Source organism: Lithobates pipiens, unplaced genomic scaffold (genome assembly GCF_037356315.1).
Source record: "Lithobates pipiens isolate NorthernLeopardFrog02 unplaced genomic scaffold, aLitPip1_a1.2 Scaffold_22, whole genome shotgun sequence".
In the NCBI taxonomy this organism is placed as follows: domain Eukaryota; kingdom Metazoa; phylum Chordata; class Amphibia; order Anura; family Ranidae; genus Lithobates; species Lithobates pipiens.
Window position 1 is genome coordinate 152,468,842 of NW_027507784.1, and position 14,933 is coordinate 152,483,774.

The window sequence follows — 14,933 nt, forward strand, 5'->3', positions numbered from 1 at the left end:
GGGAGATATAACGTCCATGATCGTGCTTACTGGTCCACACATCCCTAGTTAGGTGAACCTAGCCACAGATGGCATTGCGCAGTGCACACCTGATTTTGTCCCCCACTTGGTTGTGCAGGGAAGGGATGGCTCACCTGGAAATGTAGTGGTGGCTGGGGACGACGTACTGTGGGACAGCCAATGCCATCAGGCTTTTAAAACTCTGTGTCTCCACCAGACAGAATGACAGCATTTCAAAGGCGAGGAATTTTGAAATGCTGGCATTCAGGGCCAGGAATCTCGGGTGGTTAGGGGGGTACTTCCTTTTCCACGCCAATGTTTGGGAGATAGAGAGCTGAACGCTTCCATGGGACATTGTGTAGATGGTTGGTGACCCAGGTGGTAGTGTTGCTGGCAGATCCTCAAGTGCCACTGTCACTACAGAGATGGATGAAAAGGCAGAGACTGCAGCAGAAGAGGAAGCAGGAGGAGCCAGAGACCTTTCTTTGTTTTTGAGGTGTCTACTCCACTGCAGCTCATGCTTTGCACTTAGATGCCTGGTCATGCAGGTTGTGCTCAGGTTGAGAACGATTATGCCTCGCTTCAGGCTCTGATTGCACAGCGTGCAAACCACTTGTGTCTTGTCATCAGCACATTGTTTGAAGAACTGCCACGCTAGGGAACTCCTTGGACCTGGCTTTGGTCTGCTCGGTTCCTTGCTGTGTTGGGCAGTAGCAGGCCTACTGTCTAGGGGATGGACGCTCCGCTTTTGCACCCTGCTCCCTCTTCTGCTGTGCTGGTGGCTCTGTGCGACCACCGCCTCTTCCTCCGAACTACACTGGTCACCTGCATGACAATGATTCCATGTGGGGTCCAGGACCTCATCGTCCTCCACATCATCTTCCACCCAGTCTTCACCCCTGCCTTCCTTGTCGGTCTGCACAATTGCGAAAGCAGCAGCAGTTGTAAACGTGTATCTTAGAGCTGCAGAAATGACGAAAATGCTATTTCAAAAAATAGTTTTTGCCCTAAAAAAAATTTTGGGAATAGCACAATGGAAGAAAAATATATAAATTGTGTAGCACACACCTCCACATATGCAGAAAACACTGCAAAGCTTTTTTTTTTTGCACTAAATGGGTGTTTTTGCAATAGCAGAATACACCCAGAGTATGTAAACGTGTATCTTAGAGCTACAGAAATGGAGAAAATGCTATTCCAAAAATAGTTTTTGCCCTAAAAAGTTTTTGATTGGCTGCTGCAGGGCTTTTTAAAATTCGCCATTACGTTGCCGAACACCGAACCCGACCATACAGTTAATTGTTTGGGTTCGGGTTTGGGACCCAAAAAGCCAAATGTTCGGTACGAACCCAAACTTTACAGTTCGGGTTCGCTCAACACTAGTGGCCACACAAAATATTGATCCTTTGGGGCCAATTTTGACATTTTCACTTAGGGGTGTACTCACTTTTGTTGCCAGTGGTTTAGACATTAATTGCTGTGCGTTGAGTTATTTTGAGGGGACAGCAAATGTACACTGCTATACAAGCTGTGCACTCACTACTTTAAATTGTAGCAACGTGTAATTTCTTCAGTGTTATCACATGAAAAGATATAATAAAATGTTTACAAAAATGAGAGGGGTGTACTCACTTTTGTGAGATACTATATATGTAAAAGATACCAAATCTCTTAAGGGATATAGTCAAAGAATATAGTTAAAGCGGAGGTCCACCCTAAAATGGACCTTCCGCTCATCGGAATCCTCCCCCCCTCCGGCGCCACAATTGGCACCTTTCAGGGGGGAGGGGGGTGCAGTTACCTGGATAATCCAGGTAAATGCACCCACTTCCGGGATAGCTCTCTGCGGAAAGGAGCGTAGATTACGCCCCTTTCCGCAAGTGCCCGCCCCTTTCCGCAAGTGCCCCACTGCCTGCTGGGAAAACACACAGATCCCAGAGGCAGCGGGGACCGTCCTTATTGCGCAGCGCGGCTCGCGCATGCGCAGTAGGGAACCGGGAAATGAAGCCGAAAGGCTCCATTTCCTGATTCCCATACCCAAGATGGCGGCGGCAGCACCCGAGAATCGATCTACAGATCGGCTTCGGGTGCCGACATCGCGGGCACGCTGGACAGGTAAGTGTCACTATTTTAAAAGTCAGCAGCTGCAGTATTTGTAGCTGCTGGCTTTTAAAAAAAAAAAAAATGCGGAGTCCCGGTGGACTCCCGCTTTAAAGCTATTTTGGCTGTACTTTCCCTGGGGATCACAGGAGTGCAGTTGGTTTTGCACTCCTGTACCTGTTTTTAGCCAACAGTGGGCTAAAGCCTGCTGTTAGCTGATGTCACTCAGCCGGTCCAGTCGCTTGGGAAAGTTTTCGACTTTACAGACAGGATCCACCCAGATGCCTGAACCTGCAGCTGGGTCAGCCTTTCAGCTAGCTGCTGGGAGACTGAACAAGGTGCTCCTACCCCCTGCAAAGCCCGGCACTCCAATGAGATTAGCCAGCTCTCTGTTCAGTAGAGACTGAAAACTCAGTTCTCAGTCTTAGAAGCTGCAAGGGACAGATACAGCACCGAAGCTGAGTATAAATGTTTCTTTTTATAAAACCTCACACTTCTTTTAATTAATTATGTTAACATTTTAACCACTTGCCGCCCGCCCTATTACAAATTGACGGCGGCAAGGTGGTTTCGTTATCCTAACATCACGTCATATGACGTCCTGTAGGATACAGTGGAATCGCGCGCCCACGGGGGCGCGCACCACGGCGATCGGGGATGACGCTTGTCCCTCGGACACAGCGCTTCCCCGATCAGGGTAAACAGCCAATGAAATTGGCTGTTTACCCTGTGATCGGCTGTATCCAATAACAGCCGGTCACATGTCAAAACAAACCCGGCCGCGCACAATGCGCGCCGCCGGGAGTGAACAGTACGCCGATCGGAGATGGTATATGTCCCTTGGACATATCCCCATCCCGATCTGGGTAAACAGCCAATGAAATGGCTGTTTACCCACGTGATCGGCTGTGTCCAATCACAGCCGGTCACAAGTGTAAACACAACAGGCAGTATCCAGGGATCTCTCCTTCTCTCTCCTCACACCGATCGTGAGGAGAGAGAAGGAGAGATCTGTGAGTTAGAACATTTCCATTTTATGATACTGTGCTCAATAATCAAAATCCCCAATAAAAGAGGACCTGTCACAGCCCACCTGTCACAGCCCATCAGGACCTGTCACAGCCCACCTGTCACAGCCCACCTGTCAAAGCCCATCAGGACATGTCACAGCCCACCTGTCACAGCCCACCTGTCGCAAGCCCATCAGAACCTGTCGTAAGCCCATCAGAACCTGTCGCAAGCCCATCAGAACCTGTCGCAGCCCATCAGGACCTGTCGCAGGCCAGCAGGACCTGTCGCAGGCCAGCAGGACCTGTCGCAGCCCGCCATCAGCACCCCCATCGGTACCGCTATCAGCACAGCCACCGCCATCAGCACCACCACCGTTACCGCCATCAGCACAGCCACCGCCATCAGCACAGCCACCGCCATTAGCACCGGCATCAGTATCATCTGAATCTTTTTGCTATGTACATGCTATGTGTTGGAAATATCTTATAAATGGACAACTTTGTGTAAAAAAAATGCATTTTCATTTTTTTCCCACGTTTTCTGAAAACTTCTGGAAAAAAATGAACCGTTAAAAAGACTCATTATGCCTCATAGATTATACGTTGGGGTGTTTGCTTTCCAAAATGGGGTCATTTTGTGGGCGTTTCCATTGTCCTGGTGCTCCAGGGCCTTCAAAACTGAGCTTGGTCATCATGAAATTATATGTGTAATTTTACTCCTAGAATGCCTGGAGGTGCTACTTGGATGTTAGGCCTCTGTATATGGCCAGGCTGTGTAAAAGTCTCACACATGTGGTATCGCCATACTCAGGAGGAGTAGCAGAATGTATTTTGGGGTGTCATTTTTGCTATGTACATGCTATGTGTTGGAAATATCTTATAAATGGACAACTTTGTGTAAAAAAAATGCATTTTCATTTTTTTCCCATGTTTTCTGAAAACTTCTGGAAAAAAATGAACCGTTAAAAAGACTCATTATGCCTCTTGGTTATATGTTGGGGTGTTTGCTTTCCAAAATGGGCTCATTTTGTGGGCGTTTCCATTGTCCTGGTGCTCCAGGGCCTTCAAAACTGAGCTAGGTCATCATGAAATTATATGTGTAATTTTGCTCCTAGAATGCCTGGAGGTGCTACTTGGATATTAGGCCTCTGTATGTGGCCAGGCTGTGTAAAAGTCTCATACATGTGGTATCGCCATACTCAGGAGGAGTAGCAGATTGTATTTTTGGGTGTTGTTGCAAGTATGCGCATGCTGTGTTCAAGAAATAACCTGTCAATACAATAAGTTTGTGTAAAAAAAAAAAAAAAAAAAAAAAAAGTCTTAATTTTGCAAAGAATTGTGGGAAAAATTACAACTTCAAAAAACTCACCATGCCTCTTACTAAATACATTGGACTGTCTACTTTCCAAAAAGGGGTCATTTGGGGGGTATTTGTACTTTCCTTGATTGTTAGTGTCTCAAGAAATGAGATAGGCCACCAGTACATCAGGTGTGATCAGATGTGATCAATTTTCAGTGATTTGCACCCTAAATTGTAGACTCTATAACTTTCACACAGACAAAATAATATCCACTAATTTGGGTTATTTTTACCAAAGATATGTAGCAGTATAAATTTTGACCCAAATTTATGAATAAAAATTACTTATTTGCAAAATTTTACAATAGAAACGGAAAAAAAGTGTTTTTTTTTCAAAATTTTCGCTCTTTTTCCGCTTATATCGCAAAAAATAAAAAACTCAGCGGTGATTAAATAGTATCAAAAGAAAACTATAATTGTAAGAAAAAAATGATACAAATTTTGTTTGGATACAGTGTAGCTTGAAAGAGTAATTGTCATTCAAAGTGTGAGAGTACTGAAAGCTGAAAATTGGTCTGGGCGGGAAGGTGTTTAAGTGCCCTGTATTGAAGTGGTTAAATATACAGTACTGTGCAAAAGCTTTAGGTAGGTGTGAAGACATTGCTGTAAAGTAGGAATGCTTTGCTGTAACGTAAGAATGATTTAAAAAATATATATCTTAATTGTTTATTTTTATCAATTTTTAAAATGCAAAGTGAGCTAACAGAAGAAAAATCTAAATCAAATCAAATCAATATTTGGTGCAACCACCCTTTGGCTTAAAACCAACATCAATTCTTACACTTGAACACTTTGTACTCTTGCACAAAGTTATGGATTTTGTAGTATTAAAATCAGGTGTATGCGTAACCAACTATATCAAGCAGGTGCTAATGATCATCAATTTCATAAGTAGGATGAAACACAGTCATTAACTGAGACAAAAACAACTGTGTAGCTGTTTAAGAGGTTTAAAACTGGGTGAGGTACAGCCAAACTCTGCTGCTAAGGTGAGGTTGTGGAAGAAAGTTTCATGTCTCAGGTCATACACCATGGTAAGACTGAGAACAGCAACAAGACACAAGGTAGTTATGCTGCATCAGCAAGGTCTCTCCCAGGCAAAGATTTCAAATCAGACAGGGGGCCACAGAAACAGGCAACATTGAGGACCGTAGACAAAGTGGTTGCAGCCAAGGAAATTTAATGCAGCAGATGAAAGAAACATCATGCTTACTTCCCTTCAACATCAGAAGATGTCCAGCGGTGCCATCACCACAGAACTGGCAGAAACCAGTGAGACCCAAGTACATCCATCTTCTGTCCAGAGGAGCCTGGCCATAAGTGGCAACAAGGCTAAGTGACTCAACTATGCACAAAAACATAGGCGCTGGGGTGCAGAAAAATGTCAGCAGGTGCTCTTGACTGATGAGTAAAAATATTTGGCTGTAGCAGGAGGCAGTTTGTTTGCCAAAGGGCTGGAGAGCGGTACAATAATGAGAGTCTCCAGGCAACAGTGAATTATGGTGGAGGTTCCTTGCAGATTTGGAGCTGAATTTCTGCAAATGGAGTTGGAGATTTGATCAGGATCAATGGTGTCTTCCCTGCTGAAAACTACAGGCAGATGCTTATCCATCATGCCATACCAACAGGGAGGCATGTGATTGGCCCCAAATGTATTCTGCAGCTAGACATTGGATCAAAACATACAGCCAATGAATGTCCGTAAGAACTATTTTCAGTCTAAAGAAGTACAAGGTGTTCTGGAAGTGATGGTTTGTCCTCCACAGAGCCCTGATCTCAACATAAACCTCTTAGAGGACCAGGAGGCGTCAGCACTAAGAGGTTAAAATGGAACTTCAGTCAGAAAATTAAGTCCTGTTAGATCACGTCAGGCCAACCTTTTGCAGGTATAGCTATGCAAAACATTACAAATAAGTGACTATTCTGTTTAAAATCCAGTCTCACCCTGCTCTGTACATGCTTATTTGCTCACTATTTTAGGCACTGTGCCATATTTGTAGAGGCCAATCTGCTGGCAGCCTAAGGATTTACTGCTGTTCAATGGCTCTGGGCTTCAGCAAAATGGCAGCCTAGGGCAAGAGAAAACATGAACAATCCTGGAATTTACAGTGCACACTAATTTTGGTAGCATAATTATTAATGTAGAAGTTTCTTGTTTAAGAACATTGATTTTATCAAGTTGATATCGTTAAGGTTCCACGTTAATTACATTTTAATTCTTACCTCATCCATTGGGTGATACTGAGTATAGTCATAAGTGTTCAAAGACACAGCCTTCAGATTTTTATTATGGACCGTGTTCATGTTTATGTTTTGTTGTAAATCCTCAATTAGTACACTACAATAGAAAAAGAACCATATTTATGTTACATAGTAGGTAAGGCTGAAAAAGGACAATAATCCATCCAGTTCAACCTGTGTTGGTATACATGTGTCAGTGTCTATAATTATTTCCTATATCCCTGTATGTTGTGTTCTTTAACATGCAAATCTAAGAGGCTTTTAAAAATATCCATACTCCCCACAACCACCACCAATTGTGGAAGAATGTCCCACATCCTTATTGCCCTGACAGTGAAAAACCCTCTGCTCAGTTTAAGGTTAAACTGCGTCTCCTCCAGTCTCATTGTGTGGCCCCATGTCCTCATACACTCCCTGAGACTGAATAGCTGTTTCCTATGTTGGGATCCACATTGAGGTATTTGTAGATCAATATCATGTCCCCTCTCAAGCGTTGCTTGTCCAGCGAGAATAAATGTAGTGTTTGCCTTCGTTCCTCATAAATTGAGGTCTTCCAGTCCCCTTATTAGGTTTGTTGCACTTCTTTGGACTCTCTCCAGCTCCAGCACATCCCTTCTGAGGACTGGTGACCAGAACTGGACAGAATACTCCAGATATGGCCTTACCAAAGTTGTATAAAGTGGCAGGATTATAGTTTTATCCCTGGAGTATATCCCTTTTTTATGCATGCTAATATTCTTGCGGCTTTGGTAGCTGCTGCTTGAAATTGCATGCTATTGCTCAATCTGTCTAATTAATTAACTAGGACCCCCAGATCCTTCTCCATCCTTGATTCCCCCAGAGGTTCTCCCCCTAGTGAGCAGTTTGCATTTATGTTTTTTGCCCCCAAGTGCATTACTTTACATTTCTCCACATTAGACCTCATTTGCCATTTGTCTGCCCACTTCAGTATGCTGTTCAGGTCATCCTGTAAAATCTGTATATCCTGATGTGAAGTTATTGCCCTTCTTATCTTTGTGTCATCCAAATACTGAGACTGAGCTATTTATCCAATCCTCTATATCATTTATGAATACATTTAAAGAAATTTGGCCCAAGACAGAACCTTGGGGTACCCCCCTCGCCACTCCTGACCAGTCTGAGTACATGTTATTTATCACCACCCTTTGGATACGTCCCTGTAACCATTTTTTTACCCACACACAATCCTTATGGTCCTTACCTGCAGATCTCAGTTTGTAAATTAAGTGTTTATGGGGAACTGTATCAAATGCTTTTGCAAAATTCAAATACACTAAGTCCACAGGCCTCCCGCTATCTAGATGGCAACTCACTTCCTTGTAGAATGTTACCAGATTGGTCTGGCGGGAACAACCTTTCGTAAAATTTTTGGATATAATCCCTTATTATCCCCTCCAAATATTTTCGGGGATTCGTCTCTGTCCTTTTTTGAATATTGGTACTACATTGGCTTTTCTACAATCAGCTGGTACCAATCCTGTCAGTATGCTGTCCGCAAAGATTAGGAACAATGGTCTGGCTATAACCTGACTGAGTTCTCTGGGCACTCTCAGGTGTAAGCCATCTGGTCCTGGTGATTTATTTGTGTTAAGTTTATAAAGTCTTTCCTTGACTCCGGCCTCTCTTAACCACGAGGGTATGTCCTGTGAAGTGTCACTAACAGTATGGTCGTGGTCAGTAAACCCCTCCTTTGCCTGAGTATGTATGACCATTGTTTCTAAGCAGTGTATTTTAAAAGCTATTGCTATGAGTATGGTTGTGAATTACAACCAAAATGAGGAAAAGTTACACATATAGATGGATGTGTTTTCATATCAGGTAAGATTCTATTTTATTGTAAAAAATAAAATAAAATTATGAAGTTTAAAGCCCAACACCAGGAATTAGAAAAAAATCTAGCTTTACAGTATTTCCCACACTGCAAGGGTTAATGTGATACTAAAGTCTCAAAAATTATTTTTTTTAGTTAAAAATAACAATCATGTTATACTTACCTGCTCTGTGCAATAGTTTTGCACACAGCAGCCCAGATCCTCTTCTTCTTGGGTCTCTCCTCGGTGCTCATGACCCCTCCCTCCTGTAGAGTGCTCCCACAACAAGCAGATTGCTATGGGGGCACCTGAGCTGAGCTGCAGCTCTGTGTGTCCCTCCATCCTGCCCCACCCTCTCTTTCTCACCTTATTGGCTCACTGACTTTGATTGACAGCAGCAGGAGCCAATGGCGCTTCACTGCTGTCTCAGCCAATCAGGAGGGAGAGTCCCAGCAACCTAGTCATTCGTGCATCATTGTTGGATTGAGAGGGGGCTCAGGTAAGTATTAGGGCTGAGTGGGGCTGCTGCACACAGAAGGCCTTTCATCTTAAAGAGGAACTGCAGCCTGCTCACATCATTTGTACTAAAAACATCTTTGCCATTCTGAAGCTTTCCTACAACCACTTGCATATTATTTTGTATATACTGTGATTCTGTACTTGCCAAATATGCTGCAGAAATCTCCCTCCACTAAGTTTGGCTGCAGCCATTTTAACTGTGGGCAGCTGAAGCAGCTGGCTGTTTACTTCCTGGATTTACACAGATACACAGAGGCATCTCTGGTCAAACTCTCACAAGAGTGAGATAAAGAGCTCTGCTTGATGTCGTAAGACTAGGCTTTTTACCAGACAAAAACAGGAAGTGGGCTGTATAAGGTATTTACTGGCAGATAAAAATGTTTTACTATACGAAGTTAAAACAACAAGGGCAGAAGATTTAATAGATGGAAAGTGTAAAAAATTACTGAAGGTTGGCTTTAAGTATAGAATGCATTAAGATAAAAACCTTCTGCCTTTACAACCTCTTACATGCTTGTTATGTCCAGGGGTTTTAGATTAAGGGTCCCTTCACTAGTAGGACTGGTCCCCCCATAGCCTCATATGCTTACCCCCACCATGTACAATGCAGGATACAATAGGGGTATGTAATCTTAAGTGTTCTTCTACTCCTAGACATTATAAACATTTAACCTCCATGGTGCAGGGAAGCCAAACTGCAAGGGCAGATTATTTTTTCTAATTCTTGGAGTTGGACTTTAAATAAATACATGGGTATAGGTACATAAACAATACAGTATATAGTGTAAAATGAACAGTAAAGATTAAGGTCAACCTAGTACATGTAAAATAACAAAAAATATTTCTAGAACATACAAAGATTGAATTTGTATTGAAAGATCCTATGGCATCTCTTGCTGCTATCTTACAGTCCTCATTCTTTATTGTTATAAGAGTATAACAAAGATCAGAAAGAGAAGAGAAAAACGCTGTTCAGTCCAAAAACAAGATATTTTATTATGCATATTTTTCACTTTCAAATTAACTGTAATTAGGATCGTGGTTGGTTTCAGCAACAGTGCAACAGGTTTGAGATTGGACTGCTATTTTATAACTTGTTCTGAGAAAGATCTCCACCTGCATACATGCAGACTTATTTCTCTATTCTCCAAACGTATTTTAAATACAATAACATACCTATATGGGATGTCATACTGGAGAAGTACATTTTTCATTTCATTAACATGAGAAGATGGAATATGGACATGAACCTCTCTTCCAGCATGTATTCCTTCGGGGATGTTTGGCCTCCACAAATCCAGCTGGAGAGAGAAGAAATAAACATGCCATAGATTAGTCAGCATTTTGGCTAAATTGACATTTATGGTTATGTTGAAAAAATAATAATTAATCAGTACAGTGCATCTAATTTATCTAGTTTTTTTTTTTTTACCCATGATCTATCTCTGTTTGTGGAAATTATTTGGGTGACTAAACCGTTTTACAAAATGAAAATTTCGACACTCCCCTCCATATATATTGTCATACTTTATATACTGAGTTCCATCCACTATTCCAGAATGGCAAACTTTTGTTCACTGACCTTCTTGTGGTTCTGAATGAACCTGAAAGTTTTGAGTCCTGAGCACTTGTGAGTTCAGTTGGGGGCTGACTATCAGAAGAGAAAAAGATTAAGTATTCTTATGCCGCGTACACACAATCAAACAATCCACCCGTGTGTGGGCTCCGGCTGACTTTTTTTACCCAAAAGTCCAGCAGACTTAGAAAGGAGTTTTGACTCAAAATTTGTCCGCCGTGTTGAGGGCACGCGGCCTGGTACGGCTCAGGAGGGGAGGGCGCTCACTCGTCCCCACCCCCTTTCCTGACCGGCCGGGTAGCGTGCTCGGATGAGGGTCTGATATGTACCTAGGAGGGGACCCCCACGCCATTTTTTCGGTGTAGGGCTTCCCCTTTAAGTCCATACCAGGTGACAGGGCCAGCGACGTGTCAATCTCGCCACCAAAGGCGGCGACATTGACTTCCTTCGCTAGTCCCGGCTACCTGGAGCTGCGCTCAAAATGAACGGACTTTTCTCCATGCAAGAAAAGTCCATTCATTTCAAAAGTACGGCGGACTAGCACACACACAGCCATATCCGGCGGACAAATTTTGGTGCAAAACTACTTTCTAAGTCTGCCGGACTTTTGGGTAAAAAAAGTTTGTCCGGCGGACTTTTCCACCGGATTGTTTGATCATGTGTACGCAGCATAAGAATTTCCTGCTTACAGAAATATGAAAATTTAAATGTATATGATTATTTCTGCAACCAGTTATAACTAATATGAAATTTACTTACCGACCAGTTATTGGTTAATTCTTGCAGATACTTAGCATGCTTTTCTGTCTGTGGGATGATTCGAAGTACTTGATCCCTGTAATACATGGTATTTTAATCAAAATATGGATTGAATGCGGCATGCATTTTGTCATTCAGTGACAAAATTAAGTGACAGAATATAAATAATATTATTTTACCAGACAAAAAGGTAAATTGAATGCATGTGTTGTTTTCATTACCATTTGTAGCGTACTATTTCTTACAGATGAAAACTAAGTTATTCATGGATTAGTTGAATTGTCTACATTATAAAATCATTAAAGTAGTTTTATAGTATGTTTTTTACATAACAATTAATTCACAACAATGAATGCATGGTTTCCTTTTCTTAAATCATGGCTAGCAGGCTAGCATTTGACCAATATGATGTGCATGGTTCTGTAGGTTTCTTTGAAAGAGAGCAGAAAATAATTAATTTGGAGATTAAAATAATTAAAGTGGAGATAAAAAAAAAAAAAAAAGTTCATAAAATATAATAAGGATTCTCGAAAAACAAAAAGTGTCAGTAGCAATAAACAGTATTACTACTAGGTAGTCATAAACAGTATTACCAAATTAACTAGTTCTTGTAAAAATATATATATATTTTACATTTCACAGGTTGGCTCTTACTTCCTAAACATAGCAATGGGGTAGTGAAGAAAAGATGAGCATGTGCTGTTGGGAAAGGGGGATTAAAGTGAAACTGTTACTTTGCCCTGCATGCACAGAACTAACAACTCTGTTTAAATTGAGTTCTATGGGTCCTGGAGGAGGAGAGCAGAGGAATGACTAATCTGATGTCAGACCACTCCCTTCTATCCCCTGACACCACATTTCCAAAGAACCTTTTAAAGTGGTTGTAAACCCTTACAAACCACTTTGACCTACAGGTAAGCCTAGATTAAGGCTTACCTGTAGGTCCTATACGGTTTAGGAGATAATTACCTGAAGACAGCCACCGCTGTCTACGGCGCATGCGCACTGGGCATGCTGCAGATCGCGGTGATATGCCGCGAGTGTCGGCTCCCGTGTGCATGCCCGGGAGTGACGTCATCACTGCTCCGGCGAATCACAGCGCTGGAGCAGCGAGACCCACCAAGAAGATGGACGCTCGGAACTACAGGGAACAGCGGTGACTTCGCTGGCTCCTGTGTCAGGTAAGTGACACATAATGGACTACTATGCGATGCATAGTAGTCCATTATGCTTTACCTTTGCAGGGAATCAAAGAGGAAGTAAACCCATCAGGGTTTACTTCCTCTTTAAACACTGTATTGAGTTCAACTCAAATAATTTAACCCGCTTGTTTAGTAGATTAGATTAGAGAGCTGGGTGAAAGTATGGGCCTGCATAGCACCAATGGCTTTAATCCCTTGTGTGTGTGTGTGTGTGTGTGTGTGTGTGTGTTGGGGGGGGGGGGTATGTTGTAGTCTCACAGAAGAAAGGAAGGCCTTGAGTCTTCAGCTAGGTCTTTGGTGGATAATTTTAGGTGTTCTGACAAGCAGGGTGGAATAAAGTATGTTTAAGGTGATGCAAAGTTTGCTTGTGGAGTTCTGGTAAGCAGGAGGAACCTGTCACTGCTCAGTAAAGAGTAAGTGTAGCACAAGGTCTCTTTTTAACTTATTTAATAGTGTCTGCATGTATGCCCTTTGTTCTGAGAAGATCAGCAATATCCTGATCATCAATCCTGCAACAGAAGGCCCAATGGAGATATGTCTTGCAGGTTTCCAACAGATTCTTGCAGGTTGCTCAACTGGCTAACTGGTGACTAGAACACCCAGTGGAATCTGTTCAAGCCAATGGGGTGCCTGAGGCGATGGGTCTGCGTCCTAATGTGGAACTGTTGGCTGGGAAAAGATCATGCTAATGGTGAAGCAGCAGCACACTCCACTTGCATCTGGTCTTCTCCCTTGCCTCGTGGTCTCCACCCTGCCTCAGGGCAGCCTCCTCATGTCCTTCCTGCTCTCCCCCTCCTGGCATGCTGGGGGCTGCAGTCTGCCCATAAATAAAAGTTATGGTGCTGCTGGTGGCCAGGTCTACATGTCCCAGCATGCTTTGCTGCTGAAGTCCTGTCCTAGTATTGGCTCTCTCCTTCTGCCAATGAGGACGCACGGTAGGAAGCAAAGTGGGTGGCAGTCCTGATCCGCCCCCTCTCCTCTTTTAAGCCATAGTGAGGAAAAGGAGGGGGGAGCAATCCCCCGCAGCTGTTGACAGTCTGTGTGTCTCTCCCAGCCTTTCATGCCATATCAACACTGCTGCCTGTGTCTGGCAATGGTGGGATGTGCAGGGGGGAGGCACCCACTACAATAGATATTTCAGGCACCTCTTTTTCCATGCTGAGTTTTTTAAGGTTACAGCCAAATATTGCTGGAATAATTCAGGCAGGACTGAAGGTGTGAAATGCATGGCCCACCATTGCAATGCCCCTATTCTGGATGACTGAGCACAGGGAGCACTTTTGAATAGCAGCATTCAGCATCAGTTTGGGGGAGGGGAGTGCTGGATATACTAGCAGATACACTAACTAATTGAAGCCAAGCTCCAGCTAACATGTTATAAGCAGTTACAGCATACAGTTGTTTTCCTTTTTGGATAAAGGTCTTCCATAAATATATAAAAGCTGATAATTGTAAACACCCGTGCCAGTTTTAAATGGTTTGTCCCATCTATGTAACTGATAAAGATTGCTGGAGATCTTGTTCTTTGAAAAACAGACTTACTGGCAGGATCAGAAAATTAAAATTGAAGAGGATTCCTTGCGGTGAGTGTATGAGAATATCTTCTGGATCTTCAGGAGGAACTTCAATGATAGTCATTCCCCCTCCCTGTTTGCCCATCGGGGCTTTTGGGGAATCTCAGTTAAGTTGAACTGGTTTGTGGATCTGTGCCCTCAGCCTGGACTAAAGGTGTGCTTCTTACCTTTGCTGTTATAGGATTAAAGTCATAACAGACTGTGTTTGTGTCTGTACACGTTGCGGCGATGGGGAGTTTGTGGGCTTGTTTGTTTGTTTATGTTTGTTTATGTACAGAGTTTTCAGTTTGAATAGGTCTAAACTCTAAGTTTAAGAGGAACCTGATGGCAGCAAGATATTAACCTTATAAAAACCATAGGTCCAAAGAGTATTACATTTAGTCTTCCTATACTAGAGGGGTTACAGTAAAGTAGTATAATAAATCTTTGTCTTCTATGATTCAACATGCTGCTACAGATCCTGCAGGCAGATATGTGGCTGTGGTGTAATTATTAGCGTGTTGCGGCTCTCGATAAAGACAGACATTGAAACGCGTAGGATGGAGCCACTGAGTGACATCATCCATTTCAGTTACTATGAAAAAGCTTAAGGCATAATAAATAAAATGACTTTTTTGATATAAAAAAGCACATCACAAAGTTCATCCATGTGATAATAATAAATATAATTTGTATAAAAAAAATCGTAAACATAGATCTCCCATTGAAAGTTTATCAAAAAATCTTGTAATTATAAAAAGTGCAAAAATTGTGTACTATA

The 14,933-nt window shown here is 42.6% G+C and overlaps 1 protein-coding gene across 1 annotated transcript in view; it reads right to left on the minus strand.

Annotated features, from left to right (window-relative positions):
* LOC143924260 (carboxypeptidase O-like) overlaps positions 1 to 14,933 on the minus strand; it is an 84,732-nt gene that overhangs the window by 53,987 nt on the left and 15,812 nt on the right. Inside the window, 3 exon segments of the mRNA XM_077448468.1 lie at positions 6,694 to 6,808; positions 10,239 to 10,363; positions 11,398 to 11,473. Of these exon segments, the coding sequence (XP_077304594.1) occupies positions 6,694 to 6,808; positions 10,239 to 10,363; positions 11,398 to 11,473 (316 nt within the window).